Source organism: Notothenia rossii, assembly GCF_949606895.1.
Source record: "Notothenia rossii genome assembly, chromosome: 7".
In the NCBI taxonomy this organism is placed as follows: domain Eukaryota; kingdom Metazoa; phylum Chordata; class Actinopteri; order Perciformes; family Nototheniidae; genus Notothenia; species Notothenia rossii.
This window is the reverse complement of record NC_136905.1, coordinates 72345035-72367888: the sequence shown is the minus strand read 5'-3', so window position 1 is coordinate 72367888 and position 22854 is coordinate 72345035. Positions and strand designations below refer to the sequence as shown.

The window sequence follows — 22854 nt, the reverse complement described above, 5'->3', positions numbered from 1 at the left end:
CTCACCCTCTCTTGCATTTTTTGTAGATTTTCCCGATGGTGTCTATTTGCATACCGTACTTTTCTGAAACCTGAGGAAGGAGACAACAGTTAGCAATGAGCTCCCACTGAAAGAAAGATGACGTACTTGACAGGTAACGACAGTAAAGTTAATCCTATGCGGGGAAGTTATGCGTTTGTTGGAAGGCAACAACAGAGACGAGGTAAAGGTGCTGTTTATCTCCGGCTCAGAAATGTGCTCAGATAATATGGAATTTGTTTGAAGTCAGTGTTTGTTACTTACAGCTTCTCGGAGGCCCAGCAGTGTTGGCGCTTTGAGCATGAGCGCATCGAACACCTCTTCAGCGCATGTCCTCACGTACAGAAGAACTATTGGAAATCAAGAAAAGGAACAAACCGTTTAGCTTGAAAGACAAGGAAACCTCATTTGGTCAGAATTGATGGCACCTTTTTCGTTTGTATAAGCGTTTTAGTTTGCTATGTACCTCTTTGTGAGTCTTCCTTGCGGACTTGCTTGGTGGGTGGAGAGCTGTTCTGGTCTCTGTCTGAATACGATCTCTTCATAGAACTCCTAAAACAAACAAAAGAGGCTCACATTAGACTAAAAGCCACAATGTGTGCATTTGGAAATAACTGGTTGTGATAGCTGTTCATTTTTGCATTGTTGTTCACTTTGCTTACCTTTCATTCTCATCCATTGGTGGAGCCTGGAGAGACAAAGAGAAGCAGACAGGAGATCTGATTAGAGACCAACCTACTGATAAAAGCATTGCTTAAAGTCACCTTTCCCACCATTGTCAGTGCGCAATATCTAGATAGAGGAATGTTATCTCTCCAAGACTGAATTTCCCATAACCCTTAACAGAACTACATGAGCGTGGACACTGATGGAGAGACACAGATAGGACCGCCTAATAGTTTTCTGTCTTAGCCACAGACTGTGGAGCATTGCATCATGTCGTTATTTTGCAATTCATTGTTTTCCTCAGTTTCGCTCACTGTTAATCAGGTGAGTTGTGTTTAAATGACATATATTGCTTTCCCTCTACTGTACACACACATCAGTGTAGACCCCATAGTGTGGGAAAGCTGACCTGTCTGAACAGCTCCTTACTGTTATTGTAAGTGTGTGTGCACGTGTGAGAAAAAAACAGGGACTATAAGGGTGGCTCACACTGTATGTTAGGTGTCTGATGCACCAGGTGTGTGTGTTTGTGTGTGTAAGCCCCCATAGCTTAATCCCAGTGTCAGCAGCTGTAGCGACTTGCAGTTGTGCCTGGTTTCGACTCCAATTAGCTCATCTGATGTAAAGTCTGTCTTTTTCCCCTCCCAGCCCACTTTTCCCACCACATACTTTCCCACGTTTTTTTTCCCCTGCCTCTCCCGTGCCTGCGGGGATACAGGGGTCGGGAACATGATTCACTCAACACAGAGGGAGGGGATATCCATTAGTGAGAGGAGGACCTACCATGCGCTGTATGCTGGAGAGGTGTGTTTCTGGAATGAAGAGGACTGGCTGGGTGATGTGGTCTTCCAGGCTTCGGAAGAAGGTGCATTCGCTGCTCATGGAGCTGCTCACTAAAGACTTGTCTGGAAACAAATGGAAGAAGTTAGAATACACTCTCTTGAAATGCTTGTTTACTGTAGGGAATTATCCGTATTGGAACACTCACTGTTAGAATCTTTCTGTCCCCTCCTTTTGCTTCTCTTCCTCTCCTCATCACGCATCTTTCTCTCTGCACCCTGAGGACACACAATCACATGGTTACATATATGACTCCACAAACGCCACACAATATGTTGTTTTTTGTTTGTGTTAAAGAATGTGTTTGAAGTGAAATGCCAAAAGCGACATACCTTATCACAGAAAATCTTGACCTGGCAGGCGGCTCTGTGTAGGAGCTGGTTGGTTCCCGAGCTGAAGTCGTACGTGTCGATCTGGATGTGTAGAGGCTGGCCTTTCACGCCTTTCTGAGCGGAGAAGTCTGTGCTTAGGGAGTTGATGCCAATGAACACCTGTGGAGATAGGAGTAGGTTTTTTTTATTATTAGATAGAATAAAGAATACCAAAAAAACTGCAGCTGTCTTTTCCCGTCATCTACAGTACATATTTCACCGTCTTATGTTTCCCCTTTTTTCAATTTAAACAGTCTATATACTCTTCATCATCACATTTTCTGCCTATAATTTCCCCTCTTCCTGCTTCTTTCCACCTGCAGCAGGTTTGGTGGCCCCGCCCCAGCGCCTTTGGGCCAGAGAAACTCCAATAAGCCGCAGTGGCTTTTGCGGCAGTGGTGACAGGAGCCTCAGGGCCAAACACATTTCTTGGATTCCTCCCCTCCCCTCCTCAGCCGCTCCTTCTCCTCTCCACCTCCCTTCTCAACCTTTTCTCTCTTTTCTTTTAAATCCTCCACCTGTTCCTTCCCTTTTCAGAGAACTGGCCTTGCAGTGCCAAGTTATATGAAAAACATCTATGCATACCTGTGTGTGTGCGTGTGTGTGTGTGTGTGTGTGTGTGTGTGTGTGTGTGTGTGTGTGTGTGTGTGTGTGTGTGTGTGTGTGTGTGTGTGTCAGTGTGTGTGTGTGTGTTTACCTTGGCTTCTTCATTGGGGTTCCAAACAAAGGAGATAGCATTAAATGCTACCTCTTCTATGTTGCTAACGCCGTCGAACACTTCTTTGTAGTCAGCTATAAAAGAAAACGAAAACATTGAGTATTAAATCCACTTTTTTTCCCGGTGTCTAATCAGATAATGTAATGGGATATTCTTGTGTAACACATGACAGAAAACTGCCGGTGCACAGTGAGTTTGCATGCATGTTTTCGTGTGAGGAACATACCGATGTCAATGACCCTCTGCTTGGCTGTCGGCTGACGTGCGTGCCAGTGATTCCAAAAGCGGAGCTGCATTTCTGGGCTTTTGTCGTTGTCAAACACAGCCATCACAACAGTCTGAAGTGGAGAAAAGAAGGTGTTATTCTTTCACCTGCTTATACTTCTTCCATAAATCTCCTTTTATATTCATGTATCAATCTGAATCCCTCTTTTTTCCCACATTGTCATGAGTTGTTTGCAGTGAGCGGGTGTGCTTTTGTGTATATCTGTCTTCTCTAAGTCACCTGACAAAGAAAAAAGTGTTGTCACCTATGTATTAAACCCACACCACACCTTCCACCCCCCTCTTCCTCCTCGTCCACTCCTCGTTTTTCCCACTCTCCTAAGGAGCTGTTGATTCGCTGCACTCTGGCCTCATTACACCAGCGCAGGAATAAATTATACAGGGCAGAGCACTTGTCATTTTAATGGAACCACCCCAGTGAGCAGGGTGTCAGCAGGGAATTAGTCACAGAGGAGCCAACTCCAAGGGAGGGACAGATATTTGGGAAGGGTTAGCTTGATGGCACGCAAATAATTCACCATGTTTTTATGTAACTTACACATAGGAAAAAAACAACATCTCAGGATTATCATTTCTAAAAATTTAAATAAATGCTGTGTTTCTGTGACTCACCTTGACTTTAGTGGCGGTGAGGCTGGCGCTGCTGTCCACCCCTGAGAGAGTAATGGGGTAAAACTGTCCCTTGTTCAAGTAGACCATGGGCAGTTCACTGGATTTGTAAGAAGAAGCGATGGGAGCTCCTAAGGAGAACTGGAAGTCACTCCTGAACCTCTCCCGTGGGGAATCAGTGTAGGAGCCGGAGTAAACCGGGCTGGCCTGATCTTCAGTAAAGGCGTTGCTGTAGGGAAGAGTCTGAAATGCACAAAAGGATATTTTTTGAATGAAAGGGAAAAAGGAGAGGAGAAGGAATTGCCAAATAAAAGAGGGAAGTATTGACTTTCGCTTGAGGATCAAATTACCTCAGCGTTGGGGTCGGGGAAAGCACCGGTCAGCAGGGAATCGAAGATGATGTTGAGTTCCTGTTTGTCGTAAGTGTCCGACACTACGCTGGTCAGGGTGGCGTAGGTGTCTGAGGTGGTGGGAACAGAGAGGGGCATAGAGACGTTCTGCTTGGATCCCAAAACATCTGGGTGATGGCTCAAGGTTCCACTCTCAGAGAGGATCTTCATTACATTGGCAGACCCATCCAATGAAACAAGATCATTGGTTAGACTCCTGGAAGAAAGAAGAGGAAGGAGAAGATGAATTACAACAGGGAAGCAGCTTTTGAGAGGTCATCATGACTTTTGGTAATACTTCACCCAGGTACCAAGAAAGCAAAGAAACACACAGCCTTAGAGTGACTAACAGTGGTGTGTGTTAAACATTACAGAAGCCTGCAGACAGCCTGTGCAAACATTCTGCACACACAGCTACTGCAAGGTAAACTCGCAGGAAAGACGCGGTTGGAGTCGGGGTGGTTTCTATTTGTCTCTTAATCCATCTTTTTTTCTTCTCTGTGTTTGAGTTTCTCTGTACAACATGTTTGAGAACCCCAACAATGGCCATTTCTCACCCACTGAACAAGGAATGGAGGGCTCAGTGAGGACAGAGGAAGGAAACACAACCATTTGTCTGCCTGTTGTGAAACTCTTTAAGCAAAGCCGAGATGATGATAGAGAGAGGATGGATGGATGGAAGGGCTGGAGAGGTAGACAATAATCCCCCTCACTCTGTTTGACTTGGGGATTACCCACTCACATGTTTATGGCCTCCCAAAGCCCTGCCTTTCTCTTTTTACACTCTCTCTAATACATTGTAATCAGTGACAACAGGGGTTGGAAATAATAAGGGAACATTTATTTATTTTTCTTTAAGTTATAGAAATAAATGTTAATCGTTTGTTTTTGTTTTTTTGCAATGAAGGTAATCACTTTAGTTGGTAGAAAGTGTGTGTAACAAATTATAAATGCGGTAAAAATGATTTTACAGCACCAGTTTTTGAACTTGTGTCTTACCTCTCTGTTTTGCAGATGTTGCCACCACGATGGCAGGAAACATTCTTATGATCTTTCTGGTTCTGTAAAACAAAATGTATACCATTTACAAAATGGTCCGAGGGCAATAGGATTCATCTTGGGGTAAATGTTGGGTTACGGTTTGTTTATCGATATCAACATTATCTACCTTGCACTGTTCATAAAGCATGGTTAAGGCTGTGAGGTCGTCTCCTGGGTGGAGTCTGGGTTTGGTGTGGTTCTGCTCGGGCACTGGGCTCTCCAGGTAGGGCCAGGAGTCCATGGCGTAGTTATTGTAACGGTTATAGTTGAAGTTCTCGCTCTGAAAGACCAGTCCCAGAGTCCTGCAGAGGGGGAAAAAAAGATTTGAGAATGATTGATTAGATTGACAGTTTGACTTACAAATCATAATTTACTTTTAAAGTGGTAAACACGTATAATTATCTTGAGGTCCTTAAGGACATTTTTTAAATAAAAATGTTTATTTGACATGCAGGGTTGAGCAGTACCTGAGCCTCGGGGCACTGCACATACTTGCCCCTGAGCATGGAGAGTTTCGATTGCAAAACCACAGAGCTGAGTAACATCCCTCAAAAGCAGTGTTGTAAATGAGGTTTAAAAAAACATGGGCCACCCACTAGCAGCTCTCTTAACCCCCCAAACACACACACACACCTAGTGTTTTGTAGTTTCTTGTTTTATGAAAGGAAAAAAAATTACATTCTTGAATCCTTCATAAGCTCTCTTATTTGCAAAGAACTCAAATGAGATGACAAGTGTCTTACTAAGTAAATAAATACCCACAAGAGGTGGGCTTTCCAAATCACTTGCAAAAGAAATAAGAGGGGATTCAGAGGATTGGGTTTGTTTGGAAAGACTCGCAGTGACATCAGATTGTAAATATCCTGCCTACCGGGATAATCCCCCTTTGGAGTTTGTCTGTAGTAGCTAATGAACAAATAGCTGCAGTTTACTCTGGATAAACAGCTCATTAAATGTGCTGACAGGACAGAAAGCCCACAGGTGTTCACAACCACAACTGAGCCACAGCTTAAAGAGAAATCCAGAGGTTTCTCACAAGGATTAGCTTGAAGACCCCATCTGGAAGTGAAACTAGAAACACTGTGTTCAAGCATTGAATACTGTAGATTTTAACATTTGTTATGAAGCCAGATTATATGTTTTGTCAGTTTACTTTATAGTTCGACTACAGATACTAAACCAAACTCATACACCTGCTCTAAGATGCACCTGTCTCTCCCTTTCACACTCAGCCTCAGTAAATACCACACAACTCCTTTAGTTACTCTCCATTTCCCCCTAAAACCAGCCGGGTGCAGAGGTTTTTAAACAGACAGAGAGGGGGGCTCGTGTCTAGGATTTCTCCATTATGTAATACAATGCAATACATGCTGTCATTGCCCTCTGTCTGTGTCCAACACCCCAAGAGGAGATTCTCATTTCCCGTTGTCCTTTTGTGCTCCGTGGCCCCTTAGGTTAGTGACAACACAAGCCGAAACAGACCCACTACAACCTCAGACCCCATGTGTGTGTGTGTGCGTGTGTGTTAGAATTATCCATATCAATTTACGCTGCAAAACACCCCTTTCTTAAAACTGGGAACTTTCACATGGGGTTCTCATTGCAAACAGGAGGAAGGGGGGGGACAGAAACCCCCATGAACTATCTTACTGTATAACACAAAGTCTATCAGAGTGTCTTAATCTTGTGGACAAAAATAACTTGAAATGCACTTATTTTAAGAAGAAATATTAAAAATAAATCCTCACAGAACTTACTCAGTCTCTTTGGTCATGTCTCCGATCCAAGTCAGCAGAAATAGGTTCCTTTAGTTTCTACTCTTTGCTGTTTGTGTGAGATCTCCTCTCTCTGAGTCAGTGATCAGTCAAGCAGTGAAGAACACTGACACGCAGATGAGTCAAGTGTTGTGATTTCCTCTGGCCAGGGATCCAGATTTATTTCATGCAAGCAGTGAGTTTCCCTCTCTTCTGTGATTGGCTGAGAGAGTGAAACAGGTGTCTGATGGGACAGGTGTAGGATCATTAACTCTTCACAGGCTGGAGAGAAACTGGCTTGCATGTGTATGAGTGTGTGCAGCCAAGAGAATACTTTGCAAGACAATCCGAGGCAGGAGGGTTTTGAATCTCATTAGGTGCAGAATAAAAGAGTGAGATTGAGGATCCAAGAGGTGTGAAATGTTTGGTAATGACTCTGAGAGAGGAAGGAGACTCCTGGGACTCAGCTTTAACATGTTAATACTTTTTCAGTATCATTTTTCACTTTCCCCCTTATTTACATTTCATGCAGTGGTTTTGGTTTCTTTATTTACTACGGATCAAAGATGCAAAATACAGTGAATGCTTAAGAGAGGTGGGCTGTTTCTGCTAGAGGTGGGATTCTTCAACCAAAATAAAGGGAAAAAGTTACAATAATTTAATATTTTGTGCATTAAGGGTCTAAGAAAACAAATAATGAATCATCAAGATGTTTCTTGAATATAGATTAATGCAGCCACTGTCAATTATTTAACTGTATTAAAAATAGCTCTCCCTGTACTGTATGTTTTACAGGAGATTAAAGGCTATTTTTTTTTTTTAATCTGGCTATTTATTTAAATACATGTTACGATACGATACGATATAATATACTTTATTGTCCCCGTAAAGGAAATTTGTTCTGGACTCCGCTCTGCAGTTCCGCATACATGTACATATACAAACATAGTAAACAATAAAATACATACACAATATATCACATATCGCACTCATACACCGTTTGAACAAACACAATACACAGACGCACATATTGACAATGGAGACCTATTGCACAAACCTCATGGCCAACATTTAAAAAGAACATTTCATTACATTTCACTACATGTGACTGTTAAGAAGCTTAATGGACATAGGTAGGAATGAGTGCTTATAGCGGTTCAGCCTGCTCTTGGGAACCCTGATGTTAAAGCCTTCTCTTGAATTTCTATCATCAGTTGGTAACTTTTATTACCATTGGTAATCATTATTTGTAGCATTTGATTTCTAGTTCTCAGTATTAAATAAACCCAAAAATATATAGTGAAAAAAAAAACATTTCAAACTTGGTGAAATTTGACTGTGCTCATTTATAATTAGTAGTTACTATATGCTTAAAACGTGAAAGTACAATATAAAAATACTCCATTACAAGTAAAAGTCATGAATGCAAATTGTCCTAAAGTCCAAGTAAAGTCTTATTATTTTGGGTTTTGTTTCACAGATTTATTTTATAATATATATTATTGTTATTGATGCATTTTTGTCACTTCATCAACATTTGAAATGTAGTAGTGCAATATGTGCAGCTGAAGAAAAGTTTAATGAAATGGTGATGGACTTTTTAATATATTACAATAATGACATTACATTTAATTAATTTAAATTAAATTACAATGTATTGTATTATTTCTACTTTATATGAATGAACACATGTAGTGGAGTTAGAAGTACAATATGAATTGAATATGTTATTAGAAAACAAGCCTTTCGAATGAGCGGAGACTTATGACTACAAGATGAAGTGTTAACTTTCAATTTAACTGAGTTAAAACACACACACACACACACACACACACACACACACACACACACACACACACACACACACACACACACACACACACACACACACACACACACACACACACACACACACACACACACACACACACACACACACACACACACACACACACACACACACACACACACACACACACACACACACACACACACACACACACACACACACACACACACACACACACACACACACACACACACACACACACACACACACACACACACACACACAAGCAAGTAATGCCAAAGCAAACAAAACTTAGGAATCCAAAAGAAGCAGTGAAGCTCATAAGGTCCCCATGTCATTCAGGATATAATCTTCCACCCACACGCTGATGCACAAACACACACACACGCACACACACACACACAGTACATTTGTAATTGCATGTAGCTGTTTATCTGTTCGTGTGTGTGTGTGTGTGTGCGTGTACGTGTGTGTTGTGCACTTCTTGCGGCCGGCACCTGAGGGAATCTGGCGTGGTAAGTAACATAAGGGTGCGTGCTGTGCAGCTTGCCCACACACTCACACACACCCTCATAAATATAACACACACAGACACAAAACCCCAAAGGGCAAGTTGGCACTGAATCAGAAGAGAAAAAAGTTAGACTTTCTGTGAGACGGCACACCTTTTCTTTCATTATTTCCAGGTACAACACATGTCCACAATTATAATGAATTGAAGTAATTAAAACGTGTCTCCTGCTCTTTCTAAATGTTCTAACCTCCGTTTTTACTTTTCATCTTTCTCTTTCACGCTGTTTTTCCTATATTTTCTCGATCTGTCCCTCATTAGTGTTTGTGACATTAACATATCAATATGTTAAACGCTTCTATTCTCTCTCAAGTCTCTCAGTTTCTCTCTCTGCAATTCACTCACAGGACTAATCCTAGAAGGCCCTCAGGGACAACCATTAAAACAGATGTGTTCTGAAACAAAAGTTACTATATTCTTAGAAAAATTAAGTTATATACAATTTGTAAAAGAAAATGTTTACAGAAGCAGCAATTGCAAAAAACATTACTTTTAAAATAAAAGAACGTTTTTGATTAATTTTACATCACAAAATAACCCTGAAAAGATAAAATCATGAATAAGACATATTTAAGACATTTTATGATGAAGAAATGTAAATGTAAAATGGTGCTGTAATCACCAGATCATTTCTTAGGAATTTCCCAAAAGTTTAATAAAATGTAATTTGGAAATTCAACATTTTTACACATGTACGCATAGGGAATTAAAGGTAGGGTAGGTAAGTTTGAGAAACCGGCTCGAGATACACTTTTTGTTATATTCCATGGAATGCTCGTAACATCCCGATAGAAATGAATATCTGAAGTGCTTTGACAAAAAATCCATAAAAATGTCATCTGTGGAAGCCGTAGTACTGTAAAAAGCATGACCAATCATTTTAGCCGGGGCCGGCTAAAATAACTGGATGGCCTACCTGCCTGCCAGCCCTCATTGGTCGTGTGCACGTTCGTGTCATGGTTCGTGTGTGTTGGAGGAAGGGGCTCTGTAAGGAAGTAGCAGATTTTTTCCGGCAGTGTATTTTCAAATTCTAGCGCACTCGAGCTGGTTTCTCCAAAATGACCTACCCCACCTTTAAGTCTCTAATAATTAATTTATGATAAATACATATTTGTTCAGGTTTATATTGAGCATGTATTTCTTTTTAAAAAGGCTACTGCTTTGTTTATAATTGAATATCAATACAGAGTTATTTTCCGTGTAACTTCAAAGGAAATTATCGGAAACGTATGAACCTGTAAAAAGAAAAGTGCCACCAGATTTGATTTTGACTAACCCATGCCGACAATATGAGAACATGGTTTCTTTATTTCTTTTACACAAACCTTACACAAGGATCGATTAGGATTATCATTGAGCTCCTTCATGCCGGATTGTGTAAAAAGTGTAAACGGCCCTATTGAGATCTCTGGTTGGATCTGACAGGGTGGGAACGATGGGGAAGTGGAAGATGGATGGATGTGAGGAGATGTTCAAACGACTTCCTTTAATGCCTTGAAACTCACTCTTTCTAGTCAGAAACCTGGGCCCAAGTGTCCCGATGCTTTGGTGTGTTTGTGTGTCTGTTTGTGTGCGTTTGCATGTGAGCACCTAGCCATGCATGGTTGCATACAAACAGAGATCAGCGCTGGCTCTACGCACGACTGCTGCTGAGAAGAAGCTCTCTCATCACCTCTCTCCTCCCACTCCTCTTTCTCTTTTTCCTGTCTCCCATTGACTCTTCCTTTCACACACTTTTCCTGCTCCTCCTTTCCCCTACGACTTTTTGACCACTAAATGGTATCCTCACTGCTTGAGAACATTTTCTACAAGGCTTAAACCCTTAACCTTAATATCATGCAAATGAAAACTCTTAAACGCCAGTGAATAAGTCGCCAGGTCAAGAAAATAAAAGAAGATTCTTATCTCTCTTCTTTAAGGCTGATTCTTCTCATCAACTCCGACACAGCTTATCTCTTCATCTTTTCTTTTTTCTACCTCTTCAATCTGCTCTAATGCTCCGTTTGTCATGGAGGAATGTGTGCTGCTGAGGGTTGACAGAGATATGAGCAGCCCGGGGCTTGTTACTCTCTTTCTGTTCCTCACATTGGGAAAGCAATGAGTGTTGCACCTGTTACTGTAAAACCCTGACATGTTTATTCTAACTGAGATGCCTCTCCTTTTCAAATAATGTAATTTCTTCTTTTACTACTTTCCATCCTTACCCAATATGCTCTGCAAAATATTTAGTCTAAGTAGAATTAGTGATTTATGTTGTATTTGACGCAGTTAAAAGTGTCCCTAACATCGTCTGCTTCTGCATTCTTGCATCAGACATCAGACATGGTTTGGAAATGTTGACACTTTGAAACAAAAGAAGTGCTTCTTCATAATACACTTTTGTATAATCTAATACTTTTTTAATGATAACATTTCAAAAAGCTAAGATATTGAACTTGTCAATGTAAATGTTTTATGTTGTTTTACATCATATACCACTTAGGCTCTAACATAATTACATTTTTTAAAGTGAATTATTGTTCTTGTTCCTTACCCAGATATACATTTCCCATACTTAGTGCCATTCGCCAACATTAGCACCATTGAGCTCCTTTTAATTTGAAACAGTATTTAGCATATACAGAAGTGAGTTATAAAGTTATTCTAAAGTATATCTGAGCCGTTTGAGGTTTGTCTTAACGAAGCAATTTTAAGGAGATAATGTATTTCCTATAAAACAAGCACACACACGGAGAGAAGAAGAACATTATCATGCTTCTATTTTCTATTCTACAAGAATCACAAAATGTAAGATATAATATCTATCAGCACATGTCCACTATACAGTATCCATTACAGTAACCGGATATCAACTTAATACAAAAATTGTAGGGCTATTTAAATACACTTGATTTGAGCGTTTATATTTTGAGCTACAAATTGTCTCTAAAACATTATGCATTGTTTCGTGTAAACAATCTTTATCACTGCAAAAAAAAAAGGTAACTTAAAAGAAAATTCATACATATAGTGAAACCTTTGTTATTTTAGGAATTACAAAGCTATTTTTTTTAGTATCACATACACTTAATTGACTATTATGAATGCTTCGTATTGATAGACAAATAACCTTTTGCTGATAACACCAGTTTGTTTGCCACTAAATGATATGAACATTGATGTCTTCAATGTCAATAGCTTAAGATATTTCCTTTACTGTAATGTTATTTGGTTTTCATTCTGATTCAATCCAGTTCTGATACCAAGGCCCTAGTGTCGGTGAAGAACTTTAAATATGACCTGCTCTGGTTTGCTGAGCCAAAATATGTTTACGACCCTATGTCTGCAAGGAAGAGTGAGTGTGCATTTGTGTTTGACACTAAAATCCGCTCGCTGTGTGTCCACTGATCTGTGTGCAGCAGTGTGAGTGTTTGCTTGATTTGTTGACCTCTGCTGGGAGATCTGACCTCTTCCGGGCTGTGATAATGTGGTGAATGGAGAGAGCTCTTTAGCAAAAGTCCTGCTGTCACTTTGTTTGGCCTGGACAAGAGAGGCTCCAAGAGTCTGGACACACTCTCTAACCAACCACCCCAACTCATCAGACCCACTCCTTTTGAATATTCCACCCCACCAGCCAGCAGCCGCCACACCCAGAAACTCCACATTGCCCAGAGTGAGGGATGAGGGCTGGGGGTTGGAGAGAAGGGGGGGGGGGGGGGCTTGGGTGTCAGAATGGGGAAAGGAGGTAGAATCGAGGGCTGAGGAGGTGTCAGCAAGAATATGAAGATCAGGAGATTAATGGTAATGAAGAAAATACAAGGATAGGAAAGGAAATTGGGAGAGTTTTGGAGTTTTACAGTCACTTCAAAGTATCCTCGTGTTGGCTGTTATCCTGGGGCAAGGGGAAGCTGCAGAGGAATATATGGTGGTTGCATTGCTCAATACAAATGCATTTCTCTGAGCTTTTCTCCAGGGCAAATCTGTTGACATGTTAAGTACAAAGGGATTTTACATGCAACACAAATAGGGAGTTCCTGAAATTTCATCAATGTCATAAAACACAAAAATGTGGTTAAGCCTACACTGGAGGAGACTAAACTAAGTAAAAACCGGACAGACGTTAGGAACTTACATTTTGCTGGGATTCTCATGTTGTTCGTGAGCAACTTTCTTGAGAAAAGAAGATATATACGAATGTTAAGCAATATAGCATTGTGTCCAGGATCTTCATCCAATTTGATTTTAGGGCATTTTGAAGCATTGTCACTGAAAAACCTCTAAAGACATTTTTTGAATTCTCTCCAAATGCGTTTCTTAAGAGTCACTCAGGTGGAAAGAAGGTACATTTCACATTATTAAGCTCTTCAGAAGGTTTCCTGGTTTACTTTCATTCATTCTTTATTACTTCTGCATCAATACCCGTTGTCCTTTCAAACCGAGTTGTTTTCGAACAGTAAGTTTGTCATGTAGGCTAATAAAAACACGTCAAGGATTGTTTGAGAAAGTGAGTGTGTTGGTACTCCTTGTCTGTCATTCCTCTTTCATTTCTGTCTCAGACTGTTTTTTTGTTTTTGAAGGATCGGTATGAACACAATGGAAAGAGCCGGTAAGATAACAGCCACCACTGTGGAATGACATGTAGTCTTTAGGCAGACTCGCACACACATCTACAATAAATCACACATGCAAACCTTATCTCTCTCTTATAAAGGCCTGGAGCAATTCAAACAAAAAGACTAAGACACAGACATGTGATATTCCTGTCCGTCACACAAGCCACACTCTCTCCCTTCTGCCTTATCAACTAACAAACAAACAAATAAAGTAATGCTCACCAAAGCAAAAGACACTCAAAGAGAGTCGAGATTTCAAGAAACACAATCTCTAGTAGCGTGTTGATTTAGTAATTGGAACTGGCAACATCTGATATTTGTTATTTAAATAGGGGAAATGGAAATCTCAGAGCTGTGTGAGTGTTTGCATTTTTAATGAACACGAGTTCACATGAGCTCATCAGGATATGCAGGCAAGAGGGTAACACACACACTGAATGTATGGTGTTAAGGCCACTGACTGTGGTCCCACCCAAGCAGAGAGCAGGTATTGGGCTCATCTCCATTTTAGGTTTCATCTGGACACCTCAGGCCAGAGGTTACTTCACTTTATAATTAGCTTTAGGGAGACATTCTTATCTGCAGTTACTAACTATCACAAACCAACCCGTTATCACGGCAAGACGTGAACATGTGACGATGGAAGGCGAAATGTGGTTCTTTATGATGGGCAGAATCAGACTAGCTGTTTCCAGACGCTACACTATTTGAATAGGCCGGCTTTGTGCGCTCAACAACTAGACTAGTAGACAGTTATGTTTGTGTAAAGTGTGCTACTTGGGAATGTTGCCACAACCTAGATCTGAGTGCAATTATGCATATGTATTTGTGACAACCCGGTATCACGGCAAGACGTGGACATGTGACGATTTACCATGCTGGGAGACGTGAAGATGTCACGATTTCGTCCCTTCAAACGTGACAGTTACACGGTATTGTTAACATGGCCCAACGGCCCAACTAGTGGAGAGAAATGCCAAGCAAATGCTACCCCGACGGTCGGTTGTTATTGTCAATATTAATATAATAATGATTTATTTTGTAATAGTCACACTCGATTTCGCAGATTTTCTTGTTGCCCCAGCTGGTCGACACCTCTTTTAGCAGAAACAAAGACTACATTAATGTATTAAATCGATGTCAATCCACGTGTGTGGATGTGGAATTAACGGACGTGACGTTGTGCAATTGCGTTGCCAGGCAACAGCTTCGGTTCATGTTAACTTACAAACTCTTCAACTAGAACCGTAGTTATATTTAAAAACATTTTAGACGGCCTCACGAAATACTTTAATGTAAATTACAATTTAAATAAAAATAATACTTTATTCCGAGAACTGCCGCCAAAACTGAAAACGTGACGTTGATCATAAATAAAAGCTGTTGCCTGGCAACGCAATTGTACAACCTCACGTTCGTTAATTCCACATAGATTAACATCGATTTAATACATTAATGTAGCCTTTGTTTCTGCTACAAGAGGTGTCGACCAGCTGGGGCAACAAGAAAATCAGTGAAATTGAGTGTGACTTTTTAAAAAATAAATCATTATTATATTAATATTGACAATAACAACCGACCGTCGGGGTAGCATTTGCTTGGCATTTCCGGGTATATCTCCACTGGTTGGGCCATGTTAACAATACCGTGTAACTCACGTTTGAAGGGACGAAATCGTGACATCTTTAAGTCTCCCAGCATGGTAAATCGTCACATGTCCACGTCTTGCCGTGATACTGGGTTATCACAAACACATATGCATAATTGCACTCAGATCTAGGTTGAGTTAATATTCCCAAGTAATAGCACACTTTACAGTTACACAAACATAACTGTCTACTAGTCTAGTTGTTGAGCGCACAAAGCCGGCCTATTCAAATAGTGTAGCGTCTGGAAACAGCTAGTCTGATTCTGCCCATCATAAAGAACCACATTTCGCCTTCCAGCACCACCAAGACTCAGCAAATCACATTGCGTTTCTAATGTATTTAATGTATACACAAATTGATACTGTCTGTTAAGGAATTCAAAGATGATAGCAGACATGGACTTGTGAGCATATGTTTATGAGACATGGGATTGCCCACAGTACTGAATTTATGTAAGTCGCTTTGGATAAAAGCATCTAAGAAATGTACTGTAATCAATGTTTCACAATAAAATCAGCTCACTGTTTGTCCACTGATCTGTGTGCAGCGGTGTGAGTGTTTGCATTATTTGTTGACCTCTTCAGAGCTGTGATAATGCACAAAAACAAATGGGGATAAACAATGATTGTGATTTTGGTCAATGTATTGTGTGGAGCAGTAGAACCAGAGGAAGTGCCCCTGCCATTGAACAATCCAGGGCATGAAATCATGGATATATAAAGAGAATTGGATACAGAGCAGGCAGTTCACGACTATGACGGTTGCTCAGTGGCACCTGAAGCCAAAATAACTTGACCGTTGAGTATAAAATTACCAAGATTGTATAGTGATCTTCTTTTGGGCCATTGAGCGTGCACACTAGCATTTCCATAACCTTGCCTCCCTCCCAGCCGCTCATTCTTGCTCACTCACATGAACAACAGTGCATTATGACAAGGGAAATAACTACATTTAAAAACTAGGGCCGGGACTTTAACGCGTTAATTAAGATTAATTAATTACACAAAAATTAACGCATTTTAATCTCACTTGTTTTTGCACCGCGGAACGTTTCTCACTGGATGAGTTTCAGGGGTACCGATTATACTGGAGCACCAACTAACGTTCATGACTTCAAACAACAAAAAACCACAGTGAACAATAGTCAAACGTGAACGAAGAAGCTGATGAGACCGCTTTGCTTGGCCCCGTGGATGGGACATTTTGTTTTAAAAAACGAACGGATGGAAGCATCGATAAGAGCACGGTTGTTTGCAAATTATGCAAAAAGGAATTTGCATATCACCGCAGCACATCAAGCCTCAAGTATCACCTCAATGCAAAAACATATAGCAGCTAGCGTGGAAGCTAGCGTGGACGTTAGCCCGACTTGGAGTACAAGGACCCACACCCAATTCGCGTTGATCAAACAGTGGCCTATGCAACAGAGAGATTTTATTTTTCATCAGGATATTGGAAGAATAGGAGGGATTGAGGTCAATCACTGGCACTTTTTTATTTTATTTTAAATGGTACACTTTATGTTGAACTATTTATTACGTTGTTGGTGCAACTGGCACATTATGTTGAACTGTTTATTGTTTTGGCCAAGGTTATTGAGAGAGTTGGACTGAAATTGATTAGATTTTTTAAATCAAATGTTGGTAAATCAACAAAGTCTGTTATGGCCTCTGAAGCAATAGAGAGATGTTTTCTAATAGTCAGGGTTTCCAATGTTCTGAATGTACTTGAAAGTATTGTGTTTTACTTAAAAAACAAAGTGTTATAGTTTACAGAAGGCCTACCTACCTATAGGCTACCTGAATCTCTGAAATGTACTATATTCCTAAATATGCTATTGCTACACTTTATGGCAAAAATTGCACTTTTCTGTTGGTCTTTGTTAAGAACCACCTTGAAAAAAATAAAAAATGTTTTGTTGCTTAAGCTTATGTATTCAGTCATTATTCAATGATATACTAAAATCCATGTGAAAAAAATTGCTTCTCACTGTTCTCAGGTCAATATTTATATGTGATTAAAAATGCGATTAATTGCGATTAATTAATTACAAAGCCTGTAATTAATTAGATTATTTTTTTTAATCGAGTCCCGGCCCTATTAAAAACCTTTAGGACCTAATTTTTTTTAATGAGGCCTATTAAAGTGTTCCTACTTGGAAGTTTACTTTTCTTTTTTTTTTACGGATCTGCCAAAGAATTAAATGAACAACATACAATATAATAAGTACGCTTTTGAGGTGGTGGTATGGTGCTTTTTTTTTCATCATTGGTCAGAGCAGGCTAACGGCCCGTCCACACAGTGGCGTGCGTTGTCGCTTGCCGGCGGGCGTGTCTGAAACTCGATCAACAACCAATCACATGAATCTCCCGCCCCTGACTCACAAGCAGCGGTTTGATTGGCTAGAGCTTGTACTGGCATATGATATCATTGGCTGACGCTTCTGCCGAAGCGTCAAAAGTTGAACATTGCTCAACTTTTGCAGCGAGCCACCCCAGCAACGCTCCGCGTCGCTTCCCACAATGCAGTTCGGCGACAAGTGACGTCACCCCATTCAAAGTGAATGGTGAAGCATCAACGCACGCCGCTGTGTGGACGGGCCGTGACTGTTTCCCTCTGTTTCCAGTCTTTATGCTAAGCTAGGCTAACCCGCTGTCGGCTGTAACTTCATATGTATTGTTCAGAATGGTCTCTTTGCAAGAAACGTATTTTCCAGAATATTATAATATAGCCCGATGTTCTGCTGACTAATTGGCCCTAAACATGTCCATCTCACTGTAACTAAAATAAAACATCTACCGAGCGACATTATGAGTAACAAATGACTTTGGACAACAAGAATAAGCAAAGCATCAAACCTCACATTTGTAGTGTGACGGGGGAGCTCATTTTGTCCCCCCTAGGCCAGGGACACCTTGGGGAAAAGCGAAGCAAGATATTTTTGTGAAGATGTCCTGCAGGCAGTAATACTACACGTTGGCGGTGTGGGTTCACAGCAGATACAGTACAGCTCAAATTCTCCAGAAAGACAAGTTATTGCCAGCTGGCGTCGCAACAATCTGATCTTTATTTTCCACAGAATGGGACGCTGTTGCAATTCAATAAATGTTCCTGGAGCGTACGCCTGTTGTTTTATGTGTGTTAGATGTAAGCATGCAGTTTCAGTGTGTGGATGTTCACCTGCAGGTCAAAGTCAAGTGGAAACTGTAGAACATGAGGGCAGCAGTGAGAATATCAGGCATCTATGCAGGTTTGATAATCACTCTTGAATTGAGCACTTCTCTACACATCCCTTCCTTTCCCTCACGATAAACATCACTCTCTCTCCGACTCTCCCGGCACCTCTTTCCTACCCTCCTCCTCCTTCTTTTCCTCATCCACCCATCATCCCTCTCTGTCCCTCTTCCTCTATGGATGAGTGGTGATATTCCCGTGGGAAAGTGGAGGAGGAGAGCTTTCCAGGGCTTGTTGCTTCATCATCCCAAATAAAACAGGGAACATGTTCAGACCACCTCTCCGTGGGTTCAGTGATGAAACCCTCTGACAGAAACTCATTTTTTTCAAGTCATGCCCTCCTTGTGCACACAATCACTTCTTTATATAATGCTGTTTAGCTCTTTCTTTTAAGATGCATATTCTTATTTTTTTATGTCCATTTAATTGTTCCTTTTTATGTGCAACCTGTTAATTCTATAATTTGCAGCCCAACCTTAATATATAGATGGTAATATAAACTTTTTAGCAAAATTGCGTCCATAAGCACTCCTCATATTACATTATCGTTGAAGGAAAGGAAAAGCAGTTTTTATATAAAGTTTACATTAACATTTTAAGGAAAGTCCTGCTCTGATTAAAGGGAAAGCAAAATATTCCCATGTTCACCTGAGTTCCTCCCCATAATCTATTTTTCTATCTCTCCCTCCCTTTTCCTTTCTTCGTCTCGCGCCCAGTTTCAGTCTACGTGTCTCGGCTCGTCTGAGTTTTAGAGGAACCACGCACTCCTTTTCTCCTCAATCCTCTGGAACAATCACAGCGTGCCATGCTCAAAGGCCGCAGCAGGGTGCGCCCCATTGCAGAACAGGGAACAAGGAAGATTGACGCATTGGTGCAACTGTGACCTCTAGGCTAGGTCCACAAGTCTGTTGCCATGGAGCTAAATGAATCTGCTTTTCACTGTAATAAGCTACCTGGTTATGATTTAATCCCATAGGGGTTCCATTCAGAAACTTCCTTCTCAAGTCAAAAGTTCACGTGTTGTTTTTTGTTCTTCGTTTCTTTTGTTTTCTAAGTACAGCCCTAATCCAAATAGATATTGCTGATAAAGCTTTAGATTTAAGACGTTTGTGTAAACTTTGCACACTAATAATCCAAACAGTTTATGTTATAAACCACTGACGATTGATCAACGATAATTGAGTTAATTAATTGCATTTGTGGTTATTTTCAAGCCATGAGTAGTGAAGCCAAGCCACTACTGTGCTTTGTTGACATGAATTTGACATAATTTGACCCAGTGGTTATTAGTGTGTGATTTTGTTACTGACTGATTGCAATTCAATTAAGAAAAATGATGAATTGTAATGAATACAAAAGATTTAAGTAGTGCGTAAGTGTAATGTTTTGATTGCCTTCCGTCTTAGACTGAGCTTGGGTTAGGAGTAGACACTTCCTGTTAAGTGATAATGATATATTGGTATACCAACGCAATTTCCACGATTGTGATAACCTATAATGAAACCAGACACATTACTTATTAGAAGGTGTAATTATCTTAATGAAGGAAATTATTGTTATGAGTGATGCATCAACAGTGTGGGAACTGTGCCTACAACAGAATGAGTGAATAAAGATTAAACATAAAAACGGCGATCTCTCGGACGATTTTAAGGGAAAGAAAATGTCATGTTATTTGAATTCGAACCGACAGCAGAAGCAACATAATTTTCTTGTTCTATAGGGCCAGTCAAAAAGCAGAATAGGGCTTAAGGAAGAATATTTAATGTAAAGTAAAGTTTAGATGCAGAAAGGTAAAGTATAGTATCCGTGGAATCACTGGAAATGTTTACCGTAACCTTCCAACATCAACAAGATTTACAATTTAAGTGAATTGCTGTGGTTATACAGTACAATAGTGAATATTAGTTTATCTTTTTGATTCATATCCGGAAGGCACGCACCTGCAATTGTGTGACTTCCGTCTCTCCTGAAAGAGAATTCACCTGTCGTTGCAAAGGGGGGAGGAGAGGGGGGAAGCTGGACTGAATGAATAGCGGAGGCCCAGGAGAGACAGTCATGCCTTCGAGCCAACTGTGGCTTGTCACCCGTTTAAAAAGAAAACACAAATCAGGGGATAGGTGTGAATGGAAGACTGGAGAAGATGTGAGGAAGAGGAGGAGGAGGAGGAGAGGACAGAAAGAGGGGGCGAGGAAGGAGGAGAAGGAGGGAGTGAGGGAGGGAGGGAGTTGTCGTCTCCTGCAACAAGTTTAACCTGAATCCAAAGCTAACAAGATGCTGTGATTGCAGGGCGCTGAAAATATGGAATAACCAAAGACAAGAGAAAGAAAAAGAAAAAGAAAATCAAACACTACCTCTTGTTTGCTCAGGTCTCCTCTCTCTCCTCAGGTTTCAGACAGACGACAGCTCTCTCTGTCTCTTTGACACAAACACACAATCAGACATACCCTCACTCACAAAAAATGCAGGTGTTTAGGTCTGGAAATGTGGCGAAATGTTGCAGAAAGAATAAAGTTGTGCCCCTTGTCTTATATATTAAGTCACACTGCAATGCAAGACAGTCAGGATGCATGCACTATAAGCACGCAGGCAACATCTGTGAGGTACATCTGAGTGAGCAACACACACACACACACACACACACACACACACACACACACACACACACACACACACACACACACACACACACACACACACACACACACACACACACACACACACACACACACACACACACACACACACACACACACACACACACACACACACACACACACACACACACACACACACACACACACACACACACACACATCACTTCAGGGGACATTACATTGACTTACATGCATTTCCTGGAGACTTATCCTAACCTTAACCATAACCAACACATGCCTAACCCTAACCCTTACCCTAATCCTAACCATTACCCTAACCCTAATCAAGTCTTCACTCTAAAATTAATGAATCCCCTCATGGGGACCTCCAATTTGTGCCCATAAGGGCGGCGAGTCCCCACACGTGAATCTGTAAACAGATTTAGGTCATTTTTAAAGTCTTCACTCATTTGAAAATGTCGTCATGTTGTAAGGGTGGAAATGGCACATACTGTAATTCCTTAAAGGTGGAAGATACTGTTGCAAAATGAAATCATGCATTAAAATAATACCTTAATGAGGAAAGAAAAGACCAACGTAAAAGGCAAAAGGACCACTTTCAGAGTGTTTCAGCAGATCATCCTGTAATTGTATTTATATGACTGATATATTAATGTACAAGCAGCATTTTAAGCTTCTGACTGTCCACTATCTTATAGGGCTAGACAGAAAGACTGTCTTAGCAAAAATGAAAATTGCACAATGGTGTACCAAATCAATGAGCACCGTGCACAAAATTAAACAGCTTTCTAAGAATAATACTATACAAATAAAAGTGTACAGTTTGGAACCAAAGAGAGAATAAAAGAAAATCATCCCCTCCTTTTTCAAACACCCACGCGATCACGCACAAACACTGGGAGATGTGTAACAAACACACACAGTGCACTGAGGTCAACAGTGGAGACAAAGTGTTATCTTACTCTTCTCATAACTGAGGGTGAGAAAAGGAAAAGGCTGCAGACCAAGAGCAGTGTTGACTGTGGGTCCTCCTCACAACATGTCACTTTGTCTAGCTTAGAACCCAGGTTGATGGTCAAAAGTCATATTGTTGAACTATACTGTAGTAATTACTGTTAAATGCACTGTGTAATTATAGTAATATTCCATTTTTTAACATTGTGTCGTGACTGCATGACAAAGAAGGGCCGTTTGAGTGTTACTCAATCATTTTTTATTGAACAGAAGCAAAGTAGATTATGCCATGTCATAATGCGTCATGAAGCATTAGAAACTGTTGAGATATTAATAAGAGCATTACCTGACTAATAATGTGTCATAACTCATAACAAACATATTGTGAAATGGAAATTTTCACTTTGTCAGAAATGCTTAAATAGTTCATTGATTAACTCATATTTCTTTTGATTTTTTTTAAATAATTGATGATGTTAATATTAAATTATTAATTGTTAGTCAATTTCATTTACACGGCCATAAAGCACAACTTGGTTTAATGGGGCTTTAAAAACAGGATCAATATAAATAACAGTTTTTAACATGGAGAAAAAATAAGTAGTATATGATACGAAAATTGTTTTCAAACTCATTTTCAGAAGCCAAACAACTTATGTCTCAAAGGGAATTAACTGTGAATTCACATCTTAAATGTAACCTGAAGAAAATACAAATGTTTTCTTAAAACAATCC

General features: G+C 40.3%; 1 protein-coding gene across 2 annotated transcripts in view; it reads right to left on the bottom strand.

Moving 5' to 3' along the window:
- Positions 1 to 22854, bottom strand: part of grhl3 (grainyhead-like transcription factor 3) — a 31422-nt gene that overhangs the window by 2130 nt on the left and 6438 nt on the right. The window contains exons 1-14 of one of the 2 annotated variants that reach the window (XM_079693261.1): positions 6695 to 6881; positions 5065 to 5239; positions 4896 to 4957; positions 3858 to 4113; positions 3511 to 3750; positions 2840 to 2951; positions 2593 to 2687; positions 1857 to 2015; positions 1673 to 1742; positions 1468 to 1589; positions 681 to 706; positions 485 to 570; positions 283 to 368; positions 6 to 70 (exon numbers count right to left, since the gene is read on the bottom strand). In XM_079693261.1, the coding sequence (XP_079549387.1) occupies positions 6 to 70; positions 283 to 368; positions 485 to 570; positions 681 to 706; positions 1468 to 1589; positions 1673 to 1742; positions 1857 to 2015; positions 2593 to 2687; positions 2840 to 2951; positions 3511 to 3750; positions 3858 to 4113; positions 4896 to 4957; positions 5065 to 5239; positions 6695 to 6711 (1571 nt within the window). In that variant the 5' untranslated portion in view covers positions 6712 to 6881. Of the gene's footprint in view, positions 1 to 5; positions 71 to 282; positions 369 to 484; positions 571 to 680; positions 707 to 1467; positions 1590 to 1672; positions 1743 to 1856; positions 2016 to 2592; positions 2688 to 2839; positions 2952 to 3510; positions 3751 to 3857; positions 4114 to 4895; positions 4958 to 5064; positions 5240 to 6694; positions 6882 to 22854 lie in introns of those variants that run through there. The other variant, XM_079693262.1, reaches the window with a different exon arrangement.